This window comes from Aspergillus brunneoviolaceus (assembly GCF_003184695.1).
Source record: "Aspergillus brunneoviolaceus CBS 621.78 unplaced genomic scaffold BO95scaffold_11, whole genome shotgun sequence".
In the NCBI taxonomy this organism is placed as follows: Eukaryota; Fungi; Ascomycota; class Eurotiomycetes; order Eurotiales; family Aspergillaceae; genus Aspergillus; species Aspergillus brunneoviolaceus.
Window position 1 is genome coordinate 108,811 of NW_020290741.1, and position 23,712 is coordinate 132,522.

General features: G+C 55.0%; 9 protein-coding genes across 9 annotated transcripts in view; 6 read left to right on the forward strand and 3 right to left on the reverse strand.

Moving 5' to 3' along the window:
• Positions 1-671, forward strand: part of BO95DRAFT_23990 (uncharacterized protein) — a 1,255-nt gene extending 584 nt beyond the window's left edge. Inside the window, exon 1 of the mRNA XM_025581347.1 lies at positions 1-671. This exon is cut by the window's left edge and continues 584 nt beyond it. Within this exon, the coding sequence (XP_025445523.1) occupies positions 1-525 (525 nt within the window). The 3' untranslated portion in view covers positions 526-671.
• Positions 672-1,343: 672 nt separating this feature from the next.
• BO95DRAFT_406897 (MIP/aquaporin family protein) lies at positions 1,344-2,697 on the reverse strand (the record flags this gene model as incomplete). Its single annotated transcript, XM_025584051.1, has 3 exons — positions 1,344-1,609; positions 1,717-2,317; positions 2,426-2,697. 3 exons carry the CDS (start codon positions 2,695-2,697, stop codon positions 1,388-1,390), a joined length of 1,095 nt encoding a protein of 364 aa, XP_025445524.1. The 3' UTR covers positions 1,344-1,387.
• Positions 2,698-4,210: 1,513 nt separating this feature from the next.
• BO95DRAFT_488338 (glycerol kinase) lies at positions 4,211-6,325 on the forward strand (the record flags this gene model as incomplete). Its single annotated transcript, XM_025590514.1, has 4 exons — positions 4,211-4,344; positions 4,399-5,384; positions 5,473-5,639; positions 5,756-6,325. The coding sequence occupies 4 exons, from the start codon at positions 4,211-4,213 to the stop codon at positions 6,323-6,325; spliced, it is 1,857 nt and encodes a 618-aa protein (XP_025445525.1).
• Positions 6,326-6,461: 136 nt separating this feature from the next.
• On the reverse strand, positions 6,462-8,567 carry BO95DRAFT_24072 (cytochrome P450). The gene is made up of 3 exons (XM_025581351.1): positions 8,187-8,567; positions 7,556-8,129; positions 6,462-7,486 (listed from the first exon to the last, which is right to left on the reverse strand). The coding sequence occupies exons 1-3, from the start codon at positions 8,344-8,346 to the stop codon at positions 6,598-6,600; spliced, it is 1,623 nt and encodes a 540-aa protein (XP_025445526.1). The 5' UTR covers positions 8,347-8,567; the 3' UTR covers positions 6,462-6,597.
• Positions 8,568-9,198: 631 nt separating this feature from the next.
• BO95DRAFT_439708 (mRNA-binding protein NAB2) lies at positions 9,199-11,232 on the forward strand. The gene is made up of 2 exons (XM_025585787.1): positions 9,199-9,919; positions 9,978-11,232. The coding sequence occupies exons 1-2, from the start codon at positions 9,483-9,485 to the stop codon at positions 11,011-11,013; spliced, it is 1,473 nt and encodes a 490-aa protein (XP_025445527.1). The 5' UTR covers positions 9,199-9,482; the 3' UTR covers positions 11,014-11,232.
• A 314-nt stretch (positions 11,233-11,546) lies between these two features.
• On the forward strand, positions 11,547-13,549 carry hem14 (oxygen-dependent protoporphyrinogen oxidase; the record flags this gene model as incomplete). The annotated part of the gene is made up of 3 exons (XM_025591464.1): positions 11,547-11,946; positions 12,008-12,688; positions 12,755-13,549. The coding sequence occupies exons 1-3, from the start codon at positions 11,611-11,613 to the stop codon at positions 13,547-13,549; spliced, it is 1,812 nt and encodes a 603-aa protein (XP_025445528.1). The 5' UTR covers positions 11,547-11,610.
• Positions 13,550-14,140: 591 nt separating this feature from the next.
• On the reverse strand, positions 14,141-14,821 carry BO95DRAFT_335374 (putative RNA binding protein Pym; the record flags this gene model as incomplete). Its single annotated transcript, XM_025581931.1, has 1 exon — positions 14,141-14,821. A coding segment is annotated over one exon (681 nt), but the record flags the coding sequence as incomplete, so codon positions are not given.
• Positions 14,822-15,312: 491 nt separating this feature from the next.
• Positions 15,313-16,189, forward strand: BO95DRAFT_511792 (cytochrome b-c1 complex subunit 9; the record flags this gene model as incomplete). Its single annotated transcript, XM_025591465.1, has 5 exons — positions 15,313-15,324; positions 15,420-15,439; positions 15,502-15,567; positions 15,665-15,713; positions 15,791-16,189. The coding sequence occupies 5 exons, from the start codon at positions 15,313-15,315 to the stop codon at positions 15,851-15,853; spliced, it is 210 nt and encodes a 69-aa protein (XP_025445530.1). The 3' UTR covers positions 15,854-16,189.
• A 626-nt stretch (positions 16,190-16,815) lies between these two features.
• Positions 16,816-23,392, forward strand: BO95DRAFT_460454 (putative ubiquitin-protein ligase E3 component (UBR1); the record flags this gene model as incomplete). Its single annotated transcript, XM_025588738.1, has 2 exons — positions 16,816-23,066; positions 23,125-23,392. The coding sequence occupies 2 exons, from the start codon at positions 16,816-16,818 to the stop codon at positions 23,390-23,392; spliced, it is 6,519 nt and encodes a 2,172-aa protein (XP_025445531.1).
• Between the last annotated feature and the right edge of the window lie 320 nt (positions 23,393-23,712).

Sequence of the window (23,712 nt, forward strand, 5' to 3'; positions counted from 1 at the left end):
ACCAGCTCGATGATGACCAGCTCGATGATGACCAGCTCGATGATGACCAGCTCGATGATGACCAGCTCGATGATGACCAGCTCGATGATGACCAGTCCGACGGCGACCAGCTCGATAATGACCAGTTCAATGACGACCACTCCGGTGGCGACCAGCTCGATCATAGCCAGTTCATCAACGACTAGTTCAATACCGACTGGCTCGCAAATCGTCTCGACTTCAAGTGGCTCAAGGACAGCTAGTTCGATTGTTAGCAGCTCTGCATCACACAACTTTACTGCTACATCCCAGACCAGTCTGAACAATGGCCATACAACCTCTTCATCTTCCACCATGACCACGAAAGCCATCGAAACTACCCAGCCTACTAGTTCAACTGGATCTTCGACTCGACCCACACAAGTATCGCCGACTGAGACGCTCCACATAGCACCCGACGTCGACGCAGGACGCGGTTCCTACGACGTTCCACTTTCCATGGCTGCTATTTGTGGGCTCATCTCGTTCACACTGGCTCTGGGCTAATCCATGCCTATCTATTGCGAATGATACACCTTTACGAGTTATGTTACATTTTAACGATCATTGCGAGGCGACTTTATACGACACGATATAACCAAGACTAATGATGCACGACTCTTTATGAATAATTGCTTACTATGTATATGAACGACGACCTCTCCGCAGCTTGATCTTGTTGATATTTTCTATTAGATATGTATAATGTCAGCGGGCAGCCACCAACAAGCTGGCGAGACTGTTGGATTTAGAGCACACTACTTAGAGCCCGTGGCCTAGACAATATTAGATAGTACTATCATCTAAAGGGCATCCATGAGACTTGATACGCTGCAACCGGAAGGACTATACACAAGCTAGTTGTTATGGAAGTGATCAGCAGATCACTGTTGTGGAAACCGTCCAAGCAAGCCGGTTAAGCTTTTTCTTGCCATTTGAACCGACGAACACGACACTTAACTATTTTTCCGGAAGGGGGACAACACAAGCCGTCTTCCAACAAAGTACTCCAACCATCTTGACTCTCGCCAGACCATCACTATCGAGTCCAAGCCACCCCCGGGGCGCCCACGATCGACAACCCCACAACAAGCCAACAAGCCCACAAGCCCACAAGCCCACAAACCAGCCCGGGCCACCGCTTCCTTGCAAAGATAAAAGCCCGGTGCGCGACCCTAGAGCAACCTAGAGTATAGCCTACCCTGCACAACCCCAACCCCAACCCCAACCCCAACATAAAACACCAACCCCATCCACATACTTACTTTCATCTTCATTTACCAAGTAACGCTGGCAAACCCTCCGCATCCGGACCCCGATCCCCCGTCCTCATGTTTTTTTCTTGGTATGTGTGTGATGAGCGTAAGCCTCACACCGGACTCCTCCCCTGCCGCGCATCCTCCAAGCCCGGACTCCCCCTCCCCCGATACCAACGCCGGAAATCCTCGACCTTCCACCGGCGGTGAGTGACGCAGCGCCCAAGGCCGAACAGAGGGGTTTCGTGGACCACGCTGTCGGCGCCGGTGTAGATGAAGACGTCGTAGAGCCAGCCGCCGAAGGCGCAGCCGAGGAAGGGGGCGACCATTGGGATCTAGACCCGATTTTTGCTCGTTAGCGAGTTGTTCGGGGTGGGGAATTTATCTCTGCTTTGGCCTTTGGAAAAGGGTCATGTGAGGTTGAAAGGGAAAAGGAGCTCACCCAGAAGTAATGCCCGCCGGCCTTCCAGACCTCGGGCCCGTACCCGATCATATACGTCACGAGGCGCGGACCAAAGTCCCTGGCCAGGTTGATCGCGTACCCTGTTTCCCAGCCGAAGCAGGCGCCGATACCGAAGATGAGGAAGAACATTGCTAGGGGCATCATGAGGGGGAGACGGGGGTTTGTTGGTGGTGGTGGTGGTGGTGGTGGAGCGGCGGTGCGGTCCGGCTTGAGCTCGGTGTTATCCTTCACGGCGAAGATCCCGAACATCAGGATCGCGCTGGCGAGGAACTCGGAGAAGAACATGCCCGTTCGCGTCATGAAGGCGGCGGGATAGGTGCTGAAGATGCCTGCGGTGGCTGTCGGGGAGTACCCGGGGACGGTGCGCATGGTGGACCCCCCCTCGTAGGCGTCGATGGCCGAGCGGTAGTTGGCATAGACGATGGCGGCCCCGCACATGGCGCCTAGCACCTGCGAGAGGATGTAGAGGGGGAAGCGGCGCCAGGGGAAGCGGCGGAGCAGGCAGCTGGCCAGGGTGACGGCGGGGTTGAGGTGCGAGTCGGAGGGGCTGGAGACGTAGACTCCGAGCATGACGCCGAGGCTGTGATAGTGGTGGGTGGTTAGCTGTGGGTAGAATATGGGGGTGAGGTGATGAGGTGTGGTGGGTGTGTTTGTCACGGAGGGTAAAATGGAAACGACAAAAACTTACCCCCAGCCCCAGGTGATCGATTGATACTCGCCTTTCTGTTTCCCACTGAGCAGCACTTGCGCTACCACCCCGTCACCGAAGAGCATCATGATCATGGTGCCGAAGAACTCGGAGAACGCATAGCGGAAGGCATGTCGGATTCGGCTCCATCGAGGCTGGGTTGGCGTCGGCGTGGACTCGCCCTCGATCTGGTTGAGGCCATCAACGGCGGCTTCGAGGTTCTTGCTCGCATGGGCTAGGGTTATGCTGCTCTGGGTGACAGGGTCCGCCATGTATGAGTAGTAGACTTTGTCCATCTCGAAGGCCAGAGGCGGAAGGGGGACGGAAAAGTGTTTATGTAGCAAGAGGGCCCAGGTCCAGTAGAAATCGCCGAGATGTAGCAAAGGAGAGGTCCAAGAGACGTGGTGGGACATGCTGCTACTAGCTTGGTTGTCGATATCCTCCATGGTGTGACCTTCACATTCACTCTCTCGCCGTCGCCATAGTTAGTATAGCTTGTTTTGATTGCCCCGGAACGGGCTTCCTCGCCAATTTGATATCCGGGTGCGCGAGATATGGCGTGAAACAAAAGGACGGTAGGTCTACCATAGGTATCATAAGTCTGTATATCTCTTTCTCAGGAGTGCAGATTGTCTAACCTGGCCAACAGACTTACATCCATTCCCCGGCCCCGTTTTGGCCACTCGGAGATATGGACGTATAGGATGAGGGTAGTTGAACAGCAGCATGCTGATACTGCTGGTGCTGATTGAGCTTAAGGGGCGACAGTTGATTTGATAGGCGTGACTTGGACTGGTATCATTGATCAATCAGCTCGACAGGAACAGGCTTGCACATTTAGATAGTTGCTCATGTCCTACAGCACCCCTGTGTCCATTGAGTAACTGAACACCGCTTGTGCAACCCATGGGCATGGTGAGGAGCTAACATAGCGAAGCACATGCGAGAGACACGATGTTAGTAATGTGAGGTTGTTCGAATCAGAGTGACACTGTCCTCAGCATTAGACTTATGCAAGAACGTTCACGTTTTGTGACCTACCATGTTTTGATCACTGCATCAGAGTCTGTAGTCAAGAACTGGCTGAGCAAGACCAAAGCCTTCTAGAATTCATCCATGCATGAGACTGGAGTGCAGTTGGTTGTATGCCAGTGGATGCAGGGTCAAATGGCGTACAGAGCTATTCTCCATTCTTCCTCCTCTCCCTCCTTCTTCTCACCACCATTTCATCATCCTTTCTACAAGCCTCCAAGCCCCCAAGCCTCCACGCCTCCACGCCACTCTATCACAAGACCAAGCTCAATGGGGGAATTGCACAGCCGGCCCAATCTCTGCTGGTGCCATAGCCTGCCGCAGACAGACCAGCACTGGGAAAGCTGTCTGGCTCTCGTGTTCGGAACGTTGTCCACCTCCACAGCTGACTGGAGCCCACGCAATGTTGAAACCGTTCTATGAGCGAGGATGTGGTGCAAGTCAATGGTTGAGCCCTTGAACAGGCTGTCTGAGCTATGCGCTAATGAATATGAACTGTTCAAGATGCCCCGCCGATGAGCACCCTGTCACAAACTAGGGTCGTACAAGTATGCTTTGTCTGATGCAGTTACTGCCCCGCCAACTTCCCCAACCCCTCAATGGTCTGGTCTCCATGTCGTTTGATATATAACACAAAGAGCTCTTGGAGGAATCCCCAATGACTACAGAAGCTACCCACCCACATTTCATTACTTATGTCAAGAGCTTGGTGCTCAAACAACCGCCAACGAGACTTTTATCCCTCCCAGCAAGATGGACAGACCAGATGTATTTGTTGGCTCAATCGATCAAGGAACTACTAGCACCAGGTTCCTCATTTTCAACGAAGCGGGCGAGCTAGTGGTATCTCATCAATTCGAGTTTACACAAATCTATCCAAACCCAGGGTCAGGCAACAACAACATCCTTACAAAAACTATCTATTACTGACACAGACTCAGTTGGCATGAGCAAGATCCGCTCGAGATAGTCTCCTCCGTGGAAACATGCATAGAAGAAGCCGTCACCAAGCTCGAGGCCCGATGGTTGTCTCGCTCAGATATCAAAGCAGTTGGCATCACGAACCAGCGCGAAACCACCATTGTCTGGGACTCAGAAACCGGCGAACCACTCTACAATGCAATCGTCTGGACAGACACCAGATCACAAGATATTGTGGATCGACTCAAACAAGAATCGGGGGCATCGCGACTGCAGCAGATCTGTGGTCTCCCGCTGTCCACCTATTCATCCTCATCGAAGCTTCTCTGGATGCTTGAGAACGTCCCCAGAGTTCAAAAAGGCTACGAAAGGGGCACGCTGGCTTTCGGTACCGTCGATGCGTGGCTGGTGTACCGACTCAACGGAGGTCCCAAACGGAACGTCTTCGTGTCCGACCCGACCAACGCCTCGCGAACCATGTTCATGAATCTGCAGACCCTCAGATACGACGACTATCTCCTGGACTTCTTCGGCATCAAAGGCAGGATCCATCTGCCCAAGATAGTCCGCTCTTCGGACACCACGGCCTATGGGACGCTCGCGCATGGCGCTCTAGCGGGCACACCGATCACTGGCTGCCTGGGGGATCAATCGGCGGCGCTGGTCGGCCAGAAGGGGTTCTCGCCTGGAACGGCCAAGAACACCTACGGCACGGGCTGCTTCCTTCTGTGCAATGTAGGCGAGGCCCCGGTCATCTCCTCGCACGGTCTCCTGGCCACCGTGGCGTATCACTTCGACGGGAAACCGGTATACGCCCTGGAAGGGAGCATCGCAGTCGGTGGATCCGGGATCCAGTTCCTCCAGAACAACCTGGAGTTCTTCAAGGAGCCCGCAGAAGTCAACGGTCTGGCGTTGACAGTCGAGAACAATGGGGGCTGTGTATTTGTCACTGCCTTCAGCGGCCTCTTTGCTCCCTACTGGATCGATGATGCCCGAGGGACTATCTGTAAGATAATAACCTCTTCCACTCTGCCTCTACCAACCCCTCGCCCCCTTCACCCTTGAAGTCCACCCCCAACTAACAGACCAGACAGTCGGAATAACACAATACACCCAGAAAGGCCACCTCGCCCGCGCCATCCTCGAAGCCACCTGCTTCCAAACCAAAGCCATCCTCGCCGCCATGGAGAAAGACAGCGGCCACCCCCTCACCGAGCTAACCGTGGACGGAGGCATGAGCAACTCAGACCTAGCCATGCAGGTAGGTAAAGTCCAACCAACCGACCATACACTTCTTCTTCTCCCTCTGCTCCCACAAGCCCTCCCCATTTCCCCCCAAACCTCCAACAACGATCACCATCTAGCTAATTGCAAAAGATCCAAGCAGACCTAATCTCCATCCCCGTCTACCGGCCCCAAATGCGCGAGACGACCGCCCTGGGCGCCGCCATCGCCGCCGGGCTAGCCGCCGGCGTCTGGCGGAACTTCACCGAGCTGCGCGAGATCAACCGGGCCAGCGGCAGCGGGGGCACGGTCTTCGAGCCCCGGCCCGGAAGTCGCGAGGAGAGCGCGCGGGCGTTCGCCCTGTGGGAGAAGGCGGTGGCGATGAGTCGGGGGTGGGTGGGCGATGACCGTCACCATCGTGGAGCGAGAGAGCTGAAACCAGCGGCGTCGTCGTCGGACAATGTTGGCGTGGATATGTCTTCGGATGTGAATGGGCTGGTTGTTGGGGGCCAGAACAGTTTGACTACCGCGACTGCTACCGCTACTGCTGCTTCTACCTTGAAAGCAATGGGCGAGGTCCGGCCGCTCCAGGTCTCTCTGGTTGGCAGCACGTCGGCTGATCTGGAGGGTGCGGATGAGGAGGACTTGTGCCTTGATTTGCGGAGGGTGGAGATCCTACAGAGGTTGAGGAAGGTGAGGAGGGCTAAACTTGGGGTTCTGTGATCATGGGACCAGAAATATCTCTCTTCCACCCCTGGGGCAAGACTCGTTCGACTAGCGCAGTAGGAAAGTAAGAGCAGGTTATGAATGAATACAGTTTGCAAAATAGCCGACCGTGTATAGGCCGTGAGACTGCAAGAGATACGGTTCCCTCAATCCTGCGAGTCTGTCGTCATATGAGAAAAGCCTTCCTCCCCTTCCTACCCACTCTACTGTCCCAAACCAGATGTCTTCACCAGAGTCAGACCGCTGTTGCTGGTAGCCCTACCTGACAGCTATGCCTTCTCAGCGAGAAGATCCCCTTCGGCATGACGCTCAAACACACAGTTCAACTCCGCCGCGGGCGTCAGCGTGACCTCGAACTTCAAAGGCGGGTCCACGACCTGATCCATGCCGTGCGCGGGCAGAGCCTGGATGGCGCGGTAGGCCTGCAGGATGCGGACAACAGTGTAGCCCATCTCGATGGTGGCGAACTGCTGGCCGAGACAGATGCGCGGTCCGCCGTTGAAGGGGATGAAGTGCCAGGGTTTGGGCTGCCAGCCGGACAGCCACCGCTCGGGAATCCACTGCGCTGGGTCGCAGTACCCGGGGCTGCCGGGGGGCGGGTAGTTCTCGGGGGCCCGCTGCATAAGGATGGTGGAGTAGATGACGCGGGTATTGGCGCGGACGCCGACGGGGGAGAGGCCGTCGGGGCCGCCGCCGCGTGGCAGGGAGGTGTTCCTCAGCGAGGAGCGGACGTTGAAGGGCACCACGGGGTACAGGCGCATGGTCTCGTTGAGCACCGCGTTCAGGTACTTCATCTCCTTCAGGTCGAGGTAGCTGGGTTTGCGGCCGTCGGGGCCGAGACCCAGGCGCGCGTCGATCTCAGCGCGGAGGCGGGAGACAACGTCCGGGTGGCGCGCGAGCTCGAAGAGACAGAAGGAGAGAGTTGCGGCTGTCGTGTCGCGGCCGGCCAGGAGGATGGCCACGAGCTGATCGCGGAGGACCTGGGGATCGCGGGTGAAGCGGGCGAGGGCGTCGAGGAAAGTGTCCTTGCTGGAGAGCTTCTGGTCGAGTTCTTCTGGGGTGAGAGCCAGGACTCGTTCGATGTAGGGTCGCATGAACTCATCCATGATGCGGAGATTCCTGCGGAACTCCCTGCGCGGGATGAGGAAGTTGAAGGGACTGGGGGTTGAGAAGAATGTTAGACTTGTTGCTGCTAGCGATTGGTAACAGATAATGGACTATACATACCCCGTTCGAAAAATATCAGCCTGGCAACGCTGCACGTAACGAAAAGCCTCGGCAAAGACGGCGGTCGGGTTATGAAGACTGTTTGTTCCTTGACCTAGAAGGTAATCTGTCGCAGCGTCCAGAGTGTATCTGAAGCACAAAGGAGTGACATCAACAACCTTGCTCTCGCTGGAGGAGGGCCCGCCCGCCAGAAGGGGAATCAGCTTCTGGACATGTTTCTCGAAGAGCTCGGTGTCGACGATGCGCTCGCGAACGAACATGGGGCGGATCAGGTGCCTGGAGCGAGACCAGAGTTCACCGTCGGTCGCGAAGATACTGTCTCCTAAGAACTCCTTCCAATCACGGTGAAATTGCTCCCCCTTGCCATAGTCGGCGAACTGGCCGGTGAGTAGGGCTTTGATGTTGTCAGGGTCTAGTGTGAAGATAACCCGGTTGGAGATTCCCGAGTCAATCTCCACAGTCTGTGGGAATGCCACCCCTGATGCGCCTTTGGCGTTTCTGACAGTGTTGCCCCAGAATTCCAAGTCCTTGAACTTGGTACTGGCAGCCAGGGCTCTGTATATGTGATCGATGGCTTTGATTTGAACCTGTCAGTATTCGCTATAGATGATGCTACATTGTAAGTACGCACCATATGGCAACTTGAGCGGCACTCGAGGGGCCCTGCAGCCAAGTCGAGAGATCTCGACAGAGACCTGGATTTTGCGAAGCAGGCCTGCGATAAAAAGAATCCCCAAGAGACATAATGCTGCCTTGCCCGGGGTCATCTCGGTCAGGGTTTCCTCAATCATGGTCGCTGTTCGGGGCGTCAACGGCTTCGTTGCTGGGATAAGGTCAAGACGAGCCTGGCATGCGTTGGCAGTGACAGCAGGGCAATATAAAGATTGATTGCCATGAGGACTGGGTGCGGAGTCAGGGGATCATTCTAATTGCAACCACCGGCTCTGGCGTGGAATGGTGCAGACATGGTTCTGCGACGGCGATCACCCATTAGTTAGTGTACGGGAGAAGTCTACGTCTTAGCGCGATTCCTGTTTGAGAAATGCTTGCGAACCCCGCGTGTTGAAGCCGATGGGCTCAGGGTCTCATAGCCGTTGGCCGAGGCATATTCGATCACAAGCTACTGCTTAGTCGGGGTTGGTTTCCTGGGGGAGCGGGGGAGGATTTCGAGACTTAAGCGTATTCATGGCGAAAAGCACTACATAGACGTTAGTATGGTGTGACATCCTAAGTCCGACTGGCTGCCTGAACATGTCAGCAGGGCTTCACTAACATGACGAGAAGTAGTCATTTTGCGGAGATTGGTAGCTAAAGTGAGTGTGTAAAGCACCAAGTACTCCGGATTAACAGGAAGTTCAGTGAGTCGTGCTTCACGTAGAAGGTAGAGTACGTAGTAACGTTAGAGTAGAGTAGAGTACTAGGTAGTGAGAGAGTCGCTAAGTCACTGCACTCACTCACTATAGCCCTCCTGCCCAAAGGGGAAGTCCCACACATTGCCGCCCGCCAGTTGGCCTAGTCTATTAGTAAGCTGCTGCGCCACAGCATATCCTCTCGCCTCGTCTCATTCTGCATACACGTGACTAAACTGCGGCTGGGGCAAGTGTTCTCGGCGGTGGTGGTTGTCTTTCATCATCAGCCCGCAATGAAAGTCCCTGCGGTCAAGCACCATCTTAAACTATCACTACCTACTTTTTGTCTCTATTCTTATCTCTTTCATACCTAGAATCCCTCGAATCCCTCGAATCCCTCGAAATCCCACCAAAGACACAAATACTTAGCTAGTTTACTTCTACACAGTTAGCGTGGGTACGCGCGCTCTGTCAACCCAGCAGTGCGGCATTTAGCACTTATCAAGCCTCTCTTTTCTTCCTCCCTCCCTCCCTCCTTGCCACACCACACCTGACTCGCATTCACTGCGCACTTCATCATGACGACGATGGTTGCAGCAGGCACTCCGCTCGCGGAAGCCTTGAGCAATGTCATCCCTCCGAAATTGGTCGAGATGGGATGGAGTTCCGATGGCGACGATTCGGCCTTGATTGAATATGTGATTCTGATGTTGGTCAACGGCAAGACCCAGGAGCAGATCGCCGGCGAACTGTCCAACGATCTCCTTGGCCTTGGTGAAGGTGATACCCAGGCTCTCGAGTTCTCAAGGTGGTTGTTCGAACAGGTTGAGATCCTCAACCAACAGATCAACGGTGGCGGCGCCCCGGCCTTGAGCGACCCGACTTCCGCGCAAGCAATCCCTTCATTCGCAGAGCAGGAGGCCGCTGTCCCTCAGCCGATCGGGCTTGAGAACAACGTCCAAGAAGATGGAGACATGGCTATGGTTGACGACGGAACCTTGGCAGGCGACTCTATGTAAGTGCCTTGTTATCTCTGTACCGCCACAAGAATCTGGCTAACTGGAATCTTGAAGACCAACGGGCCCGAAGGCAATGCGCAATGGGCGCCCCGGTGGAAGAGGGCGGATGCTCAACCAAATAAACAGGGCTATGGATCGCGGCGATCGTGGCGACTCGACTCTTCATCGCGTTCGTGGACCCGGTGGCGGACGGATTAACTCTCACGGTCAGAACAACGGAAAGGGTCGGTTCAATCAGAATGGTGGAGGAAGGATGCAGGGCGGCCGCCAGATGAACATGGGACCGATGATGAACATGAGTCAGAATGATCAAATGCAGTTGATGTCTCTTCTAGAAGAGCAGGCACGGATGATGGCACAACTCATGCCTGGTTTCGTATCCCCCGCAATCAACCCGGCCTTTCAGCAAAATGGGTCCCAGCAGGGCCGTTCATTATTCGATCGCGTTGAACGCCAACACGGCCAGCGGCATCAACGCAACCAGCGCAACAATCGCACAAACGAACATGATAACGATACCGACATGGATATGAAGCCTCAAGGGGAGCAGGACGAGAGCAATACCGATACTGTTTGCCGATTCAACCTTCGATGCACGCGAAGGGACTGTCCTTTCGCCCACCAGTCCCCAGCAGCACCTGAAGGCAGCCCGGTCGATATCGCGGACCCTTGTCCGTATGGAGCGGCATGCAAGAATCGCAAGTGCACAGGGCGTCATCCTTCTCCAGCTGTCAAGTCCGCGCACCAGGCCGAGGAGATGTGCAGGTTCTTCCCCAACTGTGCCAACCCCAACTGCCACTTCAAGCACCCTTCCATGCCGTTATGCCGCAATGGTGCCGACTGCACCACTGAAGGTTGCAAATTCACACATCTCCAAACGGCTTGCAAGTTCAATCCCTGTCTCAACCCGAGCTGCCCCTATAAGCATGTCGAGGGTCAAAAGGGTGCCTTCTCCGATAAAGTTTGGACCCCCGGCTCCGGCAAACCCCACGTAAGCGAGAGAAAATTCGTGACGGATGAAGATGGGCAGGAGGAACTGATTAAGCCGGGCGCTACGGACGGCTCGCAGAGCCAGGAGATTGTGACATGATATGGCTTGCGTGCTTTGATGATTGCTTGCACTGCATATGCTCCCTCCACAGTCCTCGGTTCGACATGTACTATGTCCGTGTGAAGCTTGGTTGACAGCGAGGAAGGGCGTTTAAGTTTGCTTTTGACATTATGACAGAATCTCTTACTGGGTTGTAAATAGAATGGGGATATCATGGACCTTTCTCATACGGCGTTTTCCATAAAAGGACAATATGACACAACTTGTAGTAACATGATATGATACTTGGTTCCTTTCTTTATCAAAATGGTCATACCTTCTTTCGCACATTCGTAATCAATATTGGAGCGGAGAGATTTTACTTCAATCCTAGAGCGCTACTTGTTGTTTGGATCTGGCAACATTGGAGTACACATTGGAGTACAGTAATAGGGTCAACTGCAATAATACGTGAGTACAGCAAGTCCACTCAGTACACTTTAGCCCACCGCCTTGTATTAGAAGGGATTTACCGCCCATCCCGTGCGGGGATACTGCCAGCTCCAATTCCAACCTCTCCATATACATATACCCCCCAATTGTCGTTTCGTCCCCAGTCCCGACAACATCTCCCCTTCAGCCTTGCCCTCACTCGAGATGCGGCTAGCATGCTCCTCAGAAGTCGCACTCAGAGTGGCGCGGGCGCCACTGGTGCGCAGTGGCAATGGGAGTCGTTACCTGCATACCAACCGGTATAATGCCGCCGTCATTGGCGGAGGCATTACCGGCCTTACAGCAGCCTACCGGTTGATGCGAGATCCAGCATGCAAAAATGTCACTCTCTACGAGTCGCAGCCCCGCCTCGGCGGGTGGATGCAATCAGATAAGGTGACTCTCGACTCCGCGGATTCGGGGGTAGGGGACCTCATTCTCGAACGCGGCCCGCGGACCTTACGAGCAGGATTCCCGACATGTTTTCCTCTCCTTGACATGGTATGCTGACAGCCGCATTCGCTTCCATACCAAGTCCACACCCATCTAATGCACGAGGCAGATGTCTGAGCTAGACTTGCTTGGTGATGTAGTCGTGACAGCGAAGTCCTCCCCAGCCGCTACCAACCGTTATATCTACTATCCCGATCATTTGGTGCGCATTCCTCAACCGCGCCCCGACCAGAGCTTGCTCAAAAATCTCTCGGAACTATGGAACACGGTGACCAAGGAGCCCTTATTTGATGGTGTCGCCAAGGATGTTTTTCACGAGTACTGGGATCCGGCGCCCATGTCCGATCAACGTGACGAGTCGATCGCGGACTTCATCTCGCGTCGTTTCGGCGGGAAGGTCGCGGATAACTTGGTCTCTGCGGTCATGGCTGGCATTTTTGCCGGTGATATCGACCGTCTAAGTGCGCGCACATTGATGGGCGCCCTCCGAATGCGGGAGGAGAATGGAAGCATCTTGAAAGAACTGCTCCTGGACGGGCTGGCTGGACGGAGTTATTGGAAGATGGACGATCTCATGGCCTTGCAGTCTTTGGGAGCTGAAAAGGGCCCTGATTACTGGACATCCCTCAAGTCGCTGCTCAGCGGTGCCAGTGTGTTCACCCTGAAGGAGGGCCTGGAACAATTCCCCCGCGCTATCGCCAAACGGTTGCAGGAGTCTGAGAAGGCCGAGGTCATTACTTCGGCTAATATACGCTATATGATGCACGATTCTTCCACGGACAAAATTATGGTAAGGAGCTGGCCCAGTGCTATGTGTGTGTGTGGCATTTGGCCGAAAAAGCTGATGCGGTTTTAGATCGATCGAGGAACAGACGGTCCTCAATCATACGACCGAGTGATCTCTACCATCAAACCGCTTTCTATGGCGAAAATGATTCCTCAGTGGATGGCCAAGAGCCGGTTCTATCCGACTGAATCCGTAAAGCATTTTCGGGCCGACGAAAACAACTATGCCGTAACGGTCATGGTGGTCAACCTATGTTACAAGGCCGAAGACAACCTAGACATACCTAGGGGCTTTGGCTACCTCATTCCACGGAGTGTCTCGTATGAACAGAATCCCGAGCTGGCCCTGGGGGTCATCTTCGGAAACGAAACTTCTGTTGGCCAAGATACTGCCGGTAACACCAAATTGACCGTAATGCTCGGTGGCCACTGGTGGGACGGCCTGCCCAAGTCGAGTCTACCCAACCATGATCAGGCCTGCAGTCATGCTCGTTCTGTACTTCAGAGGCACCTCAAGATCACCGCCGAGCCGCTCGAGGCGAGGAGCCACCTCCACGTAGATGCCATCCCGCAGTATACTGTCAACCATCTTGATCGCATGCATGCCCTCTCCCAAGCGGTCCGGAAGGAGTTCCACCACAGGCTGACGCTGGCTGGCTCGTGGTACGGGACCAGCGGAAATGGTGTCCTTGACTGTGTGCGACAAGGCTATCTGGCCGCTTCCTATGGGGTGGGTCGGAAACTCACGGTCGGCCAGACGTTGAGCCCCTGGAAAGGCTACAACTACGAAAACTGGGAGTTGGAAGGCGGCATCGTGACTTCACCCGTGCGATTCGCCGACATCGGGAAGTCGGAGCGCCGATGACTTTAGAAATGCTCTCCATTCTTCGCTGTTGCATGCTACTATGTCGGAGCGTGACCGTTTACTGAGGAACAAGGCTGATTTGATAGTGACAGATATCCACATAGGTCATGTGGAGGTATATAGACTTCCGGGAAACAGACCAGCAAGTTCAATTTGGAAATAAGATGTGAACAGGGACGGTAGGGACTAGATATGCTTTGTAATAATACATTGTGCAGCTTCCCCCGCAGACCGACATTGGGGGTGATCAGCCGTGAGAGCGATGTCTGTCTCAAAAAAGCCGTGGGAGATTGTTCATGCAAGCCGACGAGCCCTGAGGAAATTCCGTGATGGTATCATCCTCACACTCCCAAGCGAGGAGTCGGGAGAGTGGACATCGGCCCAGCTTGAGTTTGGTTAAGCTGCAGGATGACGCCACATCGGCATTCTGTGGAAGGCGGCCATAGACAACTCTTATGGGTCCCTCATTCGGAGGTAAGGACCGTGATCGTGGTACTTGGTGACAAGTAGCTCAACGATTCGAGGTCTTATGAGTCTGGTAATCATCAATCGCCATGGCGCGGCCCTTCAGACCTTCTCACTTTCCGCGCCCTTCTCTTCTGCAGAAGCGTCTTTCTTATCCCCATTGGCATCAAACCCCAGCGCATCGAGCTGCCGAACGAGTTCCTGGATCTTGATGACCTTCTCAAGCTGTTCGGGCAGCAGAGCCTCGCCTTGGTTCTTCTTGTCGCGCAGATCGCGGGCCTGCCTCAATTTCTTCTTCAGGTTGCGGGCCTTCTTCTCATTCTCTGCTTCGGGGTCCAGTGCCTGCTCTGCCTCGGTGGGCTGCTTGCCTTCCGCTTCCTTCTTCGCGCCGCCGTTGGGTGTAGTCGCAGTCGCAGCAGCAGCGCGCCAGTTTTCAATCTGCGTCACGTCCTTGGCTGCGCCCGGTGAGTCCTGACCGGTCGCCTTGGCCTTCTTCCGCGCCTCGCGGCGTTTGGCGTTCTTGTTGCTGGCTGCGGTGCCCGATTTGTTGGCGTCAGAGTCCCCGACGGGCTTAAGGCCTTCGGCGCCCGGCACACCACCGCCGGTCTTGCCGCGGTTCTTCCAGGCTTCGGCCGCGCGGTTCTTGTAGAGTTCGACATCCTCGGGGGGACGGTAGCCCGGTCGGACGCGGATCTCGCGACGCTTGGACCCATCCGCGCGGGTGGAGGAGGGGATGTAGCGCTCTCCGGTGGTTTCGTTGGTGGCGATACCGGATGAGGTGACGCCCCCGGTCTTGTTGGTTGCCATTTTTGGGGGGGGGTAGATGGTGGATGGCTGAGGGTGGGAGCGGCGTAACGAAGATTCTCAGACCCTCAGACCCTCAGTCCAATGAAGGTGGTGGGTGGAAAGAGAGAGGGGTCGGTCTGTCTGAAGGATTGCTAGATATAAATGAGTGTTATCCCTAGTCCTTCGATAATTTGAGGGCGGAGGGCGGGATATTGAGACGATGCCCGAATTGTTGTCTGTTGTCAATTAGTGTAAGTTAGATGTGTAGATGAAAAAGATGTGGAAGTGGAATGAGCCTGATGAACGGACATGGATGAATTCATGCGTGACGGGCGGGCGGGAGAGGCTCTGGGCACTGGCCAATCAGGGATCCGGTGTTTCCCGCTGCTGCTTTTCGTCTGAACTTGTCCGAACGGCGATTCTTCAACCTCATTCCCTCCTGGTTACGCTACTTCCCCACGTTTTCGCTCCTCTCCCACTTCCACCTCCGTTTCCATCTACAATCCAGCACAATGGCCGGCGCTGTAAGTGTCTTCCGCAACTTGATCGCCAGGACCGCTGCAGGTGCTCCTGGTGCCCGTGGTTCCCTGGGCTAACTGCAGGGTGTCTCCGGATCCAGTTCACTACCACTCTCTACCGGTATGTCTTCCTCCCTGTCGGGCCCTCAATTGACCCCTACTAACCACAATTGATTGCCATAGGAGTCTGTTCCAGCGCAACGCTGTTTACTTGACTGCCATCTTTACCAGTGCCTTCGCTTTCGAGCTGTACGTCTAGCCTCTCTCTCTCCCGTCCTCCCACTCCGGTGGGAAACAACCGTCGCAGGCCATCAAGCACGGGCTAATCACGACTTCTTCGGAACAGGGCTTTCGACACCGCTTCCAACCGCGTCTGGGACTCTTTCAACCGCGGTGTATGTTCTTCCCTGCAGACCCCTTCCGGATATGAGGTTCTTAACTGACGGGGTTACTCTCCGATTCGCGCCCACAGCGTCAATGGAAGGATATCAAGCACCGCTACATCAACCAGGCCGACGACGAGGATGACGAGTAAATATGACGATCCTATCGAGTGTTTTGTGCCGCATTCACCTGGTGGTGGTGGGATAGACCAAGTGCTGGAGGGTAGAGATATCCATTCCCATGTTATTTTACCGAGATCGGAGGAAAGAGGGGAATCGGGATCCTCCACGGTGTTTCTTGTACGAGCTAGTCCTTTATTTTTTTGATCTGGAAGAATGAGCTGTACCATTGCGTGCATTTCCCTTAATCCGACGCTGCGCGGTATCAGATTGACATTGAAAGGGAGACAGACTGCGGTCAAGTCGCGCCAAGCCGCATTGGTTCTGTAGATTCAATAGTAGTTAGAGATCTCATGCTTTTCCCCTCCTTCTTTTCCCAACACAACACATTCTAACGAAAATAGCCTCTTTCATTTTTCTTTTGTTCTTTGGTCAGGTTGTATTCTTTGCCTGTTCCGAATCTGGACCGGAACATCATATTCTAGCAGGTGTTGAATTAAATTCTGTTGTTTCTGGATTGATCCAAGCGGAGCCAACAGCTCTTTCTTCCCCACCAAACTGTGACATCGAACTTGCTACTTCACCACCACGAGTATTCCTACTATTGCCAACTCATTCCCTCATTAACCGCTTACTCTCTCAACCATAACCAAGCGACTCTGTCTGAAATCCTTAAACTTCCCCACCTCCCCTCCATTTTCCAAAGGTTGGTCAGTTATCATTCTTCTGTTCCTTTTCCCCGTTTTTCTTTTCTTATCCAGTCATTTTCATCATTGACGGACCTGTTATCGGCGCCCGACTAAGTTGAGCTCGCAGGCCGCATCCAAGATTTATAAGCCCGCCACCAACGAAAACGAGGGGGAAAAATACAGTCCACCTTCGAGCTCTCGTCTCAACAACTTTCGAACCCCCAAGTAACGTTCCGTAACCCTTTTTACTTCCCTATCTAGAGAGCCGGATGGGTGTCGCGCTCGTCGTGCAACAGCGATAAATGATGCTCACGGAATGTGAGAGGTTTCTCAGCGAACGCCTCCTGCGGCTTCCCGCCGAACACAACAACCGCTATGGACCCCAAGCCGAGAGAGAACTTCTCGAGGTGCTCTTCCGCTCGCTGACCGGCCAGAATGACGAATACCTTCGACAGTTATTTCCCAACGGGTTGCCGCCCGGGCCCTGGAAGCTGGCAGAGGCCCAGGGCGCCGAGGAAGGTGCGGAGTATACCGAGGCGGCGCGGGGCAAGCGCTGCGGCCATATCTTCAGGGCGGGCGAGGCCACCTACCGCTGCATCACCTGCGCCATGGACGACACCTGTGTGCTGTGCAGCCGGTGCTTCGACGCCTCCGATCACACCGGCCACCAGTACCAGATCTCGCTATCGTCGGGGAACTGCGGCTGCTGTGACTGTGGAGACGAGGAGGCCTGGCGCCTGCCCTTGTTCTGTGCGATCCACACCGACAGCGAGGACAAGAAGAAGAAGGGGAAGCAGAGGGCCCAATCACAACTGCCGCCGGATTGGGTGAAGGCCATCCGACTCACCATCTCGCGCGCCCTGGATTATTTCTGCGACGTCATCTCCTGCTCGCCCGAACAGCTGCGACTGCCCAAGACTGAGGAAGGGATCAGGAAGGACGAGGAAGCGTCCCGGCTGCGTCCGGGCTGGTACGGGCCCGGTGACGAAGCGGAGGAGGAGCCCGAGTACGCCCTCGCCCTTTGGAACGATGAGAAGCACACCATCAAGGACGTCGCCACGCAGGTCACGCGAGCTTGTCGGGAGACGAATCGCTTCGGATTCGAGCGTGCCCACGAGACCAACGACATCGGACGCAGTGTCGTCAAGTATTCCCGGGACCTGCCGCGACTGCTGGACGTGTCGAAGATCATCGAGCACATCAGGGTCACCGTCACTATCCGATCCGCCCGCGATACGTTCCGCGAGCAGATGTGCGCCACCATCGTCGAGTGGCTGCTGGATATCTCGGGATGTAGCGTCGGTGATGATAACGAGATCCTGCGCCACATCATCTGCGAAGAACTGCTTACGCCGTGGAGGCGTGGTAGCGGTGCCTACAATGCGGACATCGGGTTGAAAGGCATCGATGACCACCAACAGGACGAGGCGTCTCCATGGCGCACGGTCATGCTCACGATATCCCCTCAAGTTAACGTTGTACTGGCCGCAGCTGGCGACGACGATGACGATGATGAGGATGTCAATTCGGGCAATGAGCAGGAAGGTGTCAATGACGAGGAGGAGGCGGAAGAATTCGAAGAGTACCTGCGTGCAGCGGGCGAGACCAACGAAGAGGAAGATGATGATGACATGGAACTCGAAATGAACCGGCTCCGGGATGAGGTGGACGACGATAATGATATGGTTATGGGCGACGCAGATGACGCTCTGGATATCGCTCAGACCATCTTAGGACTCGCTCAGCGGGAACAACAGCGGGAACAAGAGCGCGCCCGCCAGCAGCAGCAACAGCAAGGTGAACAGGGAGAGCAGCAGTCACAGGAGCTGCAAAGGCAAGTGGCGCAAGAAGGGGTGCAGAACGGGTCAAACCAGGAGGATTCGCAACCCGCCGTCAACGAGCAGGCCCTCAATGAACCGCACGAGCGACCGCCGACTTCCCTTGTTCCTATCCCCAAGACACCGTCAGGGGTGGTTCGACCATCGCCGGCGAAAACGCCTATTCATTGGCAGTATCGATCTCATGCTGCGGGAGAAGGGCAGGGTGTGCCGGTTTACGAGGACCTGTCGCAGCGCACTCGTCTCGACTGGATGATTCTATATGATCTCCGACTCTGGAAAAAGACTCGTACCGAACTCCGCGATCTCTATATCGGCACCGTTGTCAATGTTCCTCAATTCAAGCGGATCATGGGTCTGCGCCTGTCAGCCCTCTACACGGCGCTCGCGCAGTTGTACCTGATCGCAGACAGAGAGCCTGATCACTCCATTGTCAACCTTTCCTTGCAGCTTCTGACCACCCCGTCTATTACAGAGGAAATCCTCCTACGTGGGAACTTTTTGACCAAGGTCATGGCCATTCTGTACACGTTTCTTACGACAAGGCAGGTCGGTGAACCTCATGAAGTCAATCCCAACGCAACTCTGGCATTTGACGCCGGGTCTGTCACCAACAGGCGTCTGTATCATTTTTTCTTGGATCTACGGTACCTGCTGCAATCCGAATACGTCCAGAATCGCGTGCGCGCGGAAGAACAGTACCTGTCTCAGTTCCTGGATCTTGTCAAGCTCTCGCAAGGTATATGCCCCAATGTGCGTGCTGTAGGGGAGCATGTTGAGTACGAGACCGACGCTTGGATCAGCGCGTCCGTCCTCATGCGAGAGATCAACCGCCTGTGTCGCCAATTTTGCGAGGCCTTCCGTAACCCCGAGATCGATGGAGGTGCAAGGCTGCTGCGAGCCATCCGATCAGCCACTATCTCCGCTGTGGCTCACTCATACGGATTGGACCTTAAGCGTTTCAGCCAAGCCGAAATCAAGGATTACGTGTCTTTCAAAACGCTGCCTCCCTTCGATTTCGAGGTCAACCAGGAACTTGTTCCACGATACCGGGTGGTGGACTTCGTCGTCGAACGTGGCTGGATGAGTTTCCACCATGCCCTCCATTACACGCTGTCCTGGTTGCTGGAATGCGGTCGTAATGTAAGCGGCGCCGTCATGCGCAATGTGCTCATGGACGCTGCGCAGGCCGCAAATGACCAATACATCCACGACTCACAGCTGAACTCCGAAGATTTGCTCCTGGCAATGTTCGATTATCCCGTCAGAGTTTGCGCCTGGCTGGCACAGATGAAGGCTGGCATGTGGGTTCGCAACGGTCTCAGCCTTCGGCATCAGATGTCACAGTACCGGGGAGTCTCATCCCGTGATTTTGCGTATTATCGCGACATCTTCTTGCTTCAGACTGCCCTGGTCACCTGCGATCCTAGTCGGGTCCTTGCGTCCATCGCGGAACGTTTCGGCATGGTGGACTGGATGAACCGGGATTACAGCCCCCGGAGCGTCTACGAGGACAACCAGATCGTCGACGTGGCCGAGGAGTTCGTCCACTTGTTGATTATCCTTCTGACGGACCGTACCTCGCTCACCGCCATCGACGACAGCGAGAGCGCAACTCGGGAGAGCATCATCCGTGATATCGCGCATGTCCTTTGCTTCAGGCCGCTGTCTTTCTCTGACCTGTCCACGCGGCTCAGCGACAAGCCCCTTGACTCGGATATGTTCCAGGATGTGCTTGAGGAGGTTGCCAAATTTCGGGCACCCGAGGGGTTAAACGACACTGGTACCTTCGAGCTGAAGCCGGAGTATCTTGACCTTATTGATCCGTACAGCGCTCATTACAGCAAGAATCAACGGGATGAAGCGGAGACCATTTACAGAGCCTGGGTGGCCAAGAAGACTGGCAAGAAAGCGGATGACGTGGTGTTTGAGCCCAAATTACGCCCCATCACCACCGGAGCTTTCTCCGAGCTTCATCGCTTCACCCGAACCATGGTCTTCGCTCAGCTTGTGCACCACTGTCTGGATTATGTGGTGTCGTTCCAGGCGGGTACTCCGCATATCAAACCTACTCGGATTGAGACTTTCCTTCATGTGGTCCTGCATCTGATTCTTGCCGCCTCGCTGGATGATAAGAGCGACGAGGATGAGATGTCCGACGGCTCGCCGGCATCCTTCATTTCTCACGCATTGAACAAGGTTCGACACTCGACGCAGGCTGGTCCAGTGACTATCGTGGGTCTCCTTGAGAAGATTTCCGTGATATCCGATTTCAAATCATGCGGAGCCAAGATCCGGCATATACTCAAGCAATTCTGGCAGAAGCGTCCCGAGGCCTATGCCTCAGCCACCGCTTCGCTGAACTTCCCCTTTGACAGGGTTGACACAAGCACTCCTGCTATCGACAATGACGTTGAGAAGGAGACCAAGAAGAAGCAGGCTCTAGAAAGGCAGGCCCGGGTCATGGCCCAGTTCCAGCAGCAACAGCAGAACTTCCTCAACAGCCAAGGTGAATTTGACTGGGGCGAAGAAGACTTCAGTGATCTCGAATCGGAACCCGAGACTGCGCCCGAGACGAAGCTGTGGAAGTATCCTAGTGGCACGTGCATCCTCTGTCAGGAGGAGACCAATGACTCGCGACTCTACGGCACATTTGCCCTCATTCAGGATAGCACCATCCTCCGTTGTACTGATGTGTCGGATGCGGACTGGGTGCGGGAGGCAATCAGGACACCAGCGAGCCTGGACAAGTCGGCCGACCATCTTCGTCCTTTCGGAGTCGCTGGTGAAAACCGCACGACCGTCCGCCGACTGGACTCGACGGGTGGCGAAGTCGTCAGCGAGAAGATTGGACTAAGCAAAGGCTTCAAGGCCCATAACACGAATCCAGGGCCGGTGACGACCGGCTGTGGCCATATCATGCATTACCACTGCTTCGAGGTCTACCTCACTGCTACTGGTCGTCGTCACCATCAACAAGTCGCTCGAGCCCACCCGGAGTCGCTAGCGCGCAAGGAGTTCGTCTGCCCTCTCTGCAAGGCTCTCGGAAATGCTTTCCTTCCCATCGTCTGGAAGGGTAAGGAAGAGTCGTATCCGGGAGCTTTGGGTACCGCTGTCTCGTTTGACGAGTTCATTAATGTTGAGCTCAAGTCCATTCTCTCGCAACCCCGCAACTACGCATTACTTGCGGAGAGCAACAGCAACCCGCAGGCTCTAGCGTACCAGGAACTCTTCGTGAACTATCTGTCCAAGACGTTGGTCCCACCGCTCGCCTCGAAGTTGGGCAATCTCCCATCCCCTCCCTCATTCCCGTCGACTCCTCTTTCCATGCCAACGGTCAGATTACCCATGCCTGGTCTCTTCCCTGCGGAGGATCCTTCTGCCACCAGCCCGCTTCAGGCGACCTTCAGTCCGATCGAGAACCCGCTTTCCGAATTGTTGCAGATCTATCAGAGGCTGAAGCAGACTTTGCGGGTCAACCACATCCCATCCACGTTCAACCATGTTCCTGGTACACTGGAAAGCAGTGACCTGGTGCATACCGACTCGCTGTTCCAGAGCTTTGGCTACAGCATCACGGCTGTGGAGATAGCGCAGCGGGGTGTCGCTTCGGAACCGGGCTCGACCCTGCTGGACAAGATCCCTCAGCTGACACTGACGCATCTGCGCATCCTCGCCGAGACGGCCTTCTCGTACGCGGCGGTCGGATCACTACAGCATGGCGATAGCCCGCATAATCTCAGTGCGGACGAGGTGCACGAAACGCACCGGCAGAAGATCTGTCAACTGTTCATTGGTCACCCCTACCTCAGTGGTACACCTCTATTGAGGGAGAGGCGCGAGATTGAACCGCTCCTGGGCAAGGATACGTTTGTGTTTTTGGCCGAGTGCTCGGTTTCGCTTCTGCCGACTGTTCCCATTGATATGCGTCATTTGATCCAGATGTGTTATGTGGCCGAAATCGTCAAGGTCGCCATCACCTACATCCTCTGGCCTTCGGGGCTGCAGGAAGAAGTGGTTCAGCATGGCGATGCCAACTACATGCCGGCGCTTGATGAGACGGACCCTCGGGCCGACTTGAGTCGCCACTTCTTCAACTCCATCGTCACCGAGCTGAGAACCAATATCGGTCAGGAGGAGATCACGTCGTTCCCAACCGAGGGTAACTACGTGGCGGACGGAAGCGCCGTGTCGCGGCAGGTGGCGTTAACCCTGCGCCGGCTCATTTCCAGCTACGCATTGACCTTCCTTCGCAAGGTGATCATTCTTCTTCACGTTCAGCACGGGGTCGAGTTCCCCAGCACGGAATTCAACGATGTTGACGCTCCAGAGCTTGACCGCTTGACCAAGCTCTTAAATCTGCCGTCTCTCGACGAGATCTTCGGATCTGTCAACGCTTCGCGCAACCGCGGCAGTGTGTTCGACTCGGTCATCTCGGGCTGGATCCACCACTGGAATGTGTCGCGGCCCGGGCTGACGTTCGGCTACCACACGTTGTGGCCGAGCCTCCCCCACCCGGGGATCTTCGAGTTGGTTGGGCTGCCCAAGTACTACGACAATTTGATCGACGAGGCCAACCGACGGCGCTGCCCGAACTCGAAGAAGGAGCTGACCGATCCCTGCATCTGCCTGTTCTGTGGTGACATCTTCTGCTCGCAGGCCGTGTGTTGCATGGACAAGAGCCAGAACTTGGGCGGATGCAACCAACACGTTTACAAGTGAGTTCCTCCTTGCTTCCTCCTCTTTGGTTATACAAACTGACTGGATGTCTATCAGATGTGGTAAATACATCGGTCTCTTCCTCAACATCCGCAAGTGCATGGTGGTCTACCTACACAACCGCAGCGGTTCCTGGCACAATGCGCCGTACCTGGATCGGCACGGCGAAGTGGACCCGGGCCTCCGGCGTAACCGTCAGTTGATTCTGAACCAGAAACGCTACGACCGCTTGGTTCGCGACGTGTGGCTCTCGCATGGGATTCCAACGATGATCAGCCGCAAGCTGGAAGCGGATATCAACAATGGGGGATGGGAAACGATGTAAGATTGTATCAAGGGGATGATATGATGTATTTAGGGAAGTGACGGCGCGCGGATACAGTGTGACTTATGTGACTTGTGGTGTTTTCATTCGTGGGATGTGTCAGCGATGGTGATGGTGATGGATTAAGCTGTCAAGCTGCTGTTCCGTCCTATGTGCATGGAACTTTTTCCTGGAGATGTGTGGGGTTTGCTGATGCATGGGGGAAAAGTTTGAGCTAGTTGGTGGGTGTTGGGTTGCTGATGGGAAATAATACAAATAGCATTTTTCTGGATATATACTGTAACTACTGGTTGGTGTGGGCGATGTGCGGTGCTGTTGGA

Bases quoted from the DNA above. Each gene is read 5' to 3' on its own strand.
- BO95DRAFT_24072 (XM_025581351.1), bottom strand. From the start codon at position 8,346: ATGATTGAGGAAACCCTGACCGAGATGACCCCGGGCAAGGCAGCATTA. The intron at 8,130-8,186 runs GTGCGTACTTAC...TTCAAATCAAAG, and splicing joins GCCGCTCAAGTTGCCATATG to CCATCGATCACATATACAGA. The intron at 7,487-7,555 runs GTATGTATAGTC...CTCAACCCCCAG, and splicing joins GCTGATATTTTTCGAACGGG to TCCCTTCAACTTCCTCATCC.
- BO95DRAFT_439708 (XM_025585787.1), top strand. From the start codon at position 9,483: ATGACGACGATGGTTGCAGCAGGCACTCCGCTCGCGGAAGCCTTGAGC. The intron at 9,920-9,977 runs GTAAGTGCCTTG...GGAATCTTGAAG, and splicing joins ACCTTGGCAGGCGACTCTAT to ACCAACGGGCCCGAAGGCAA.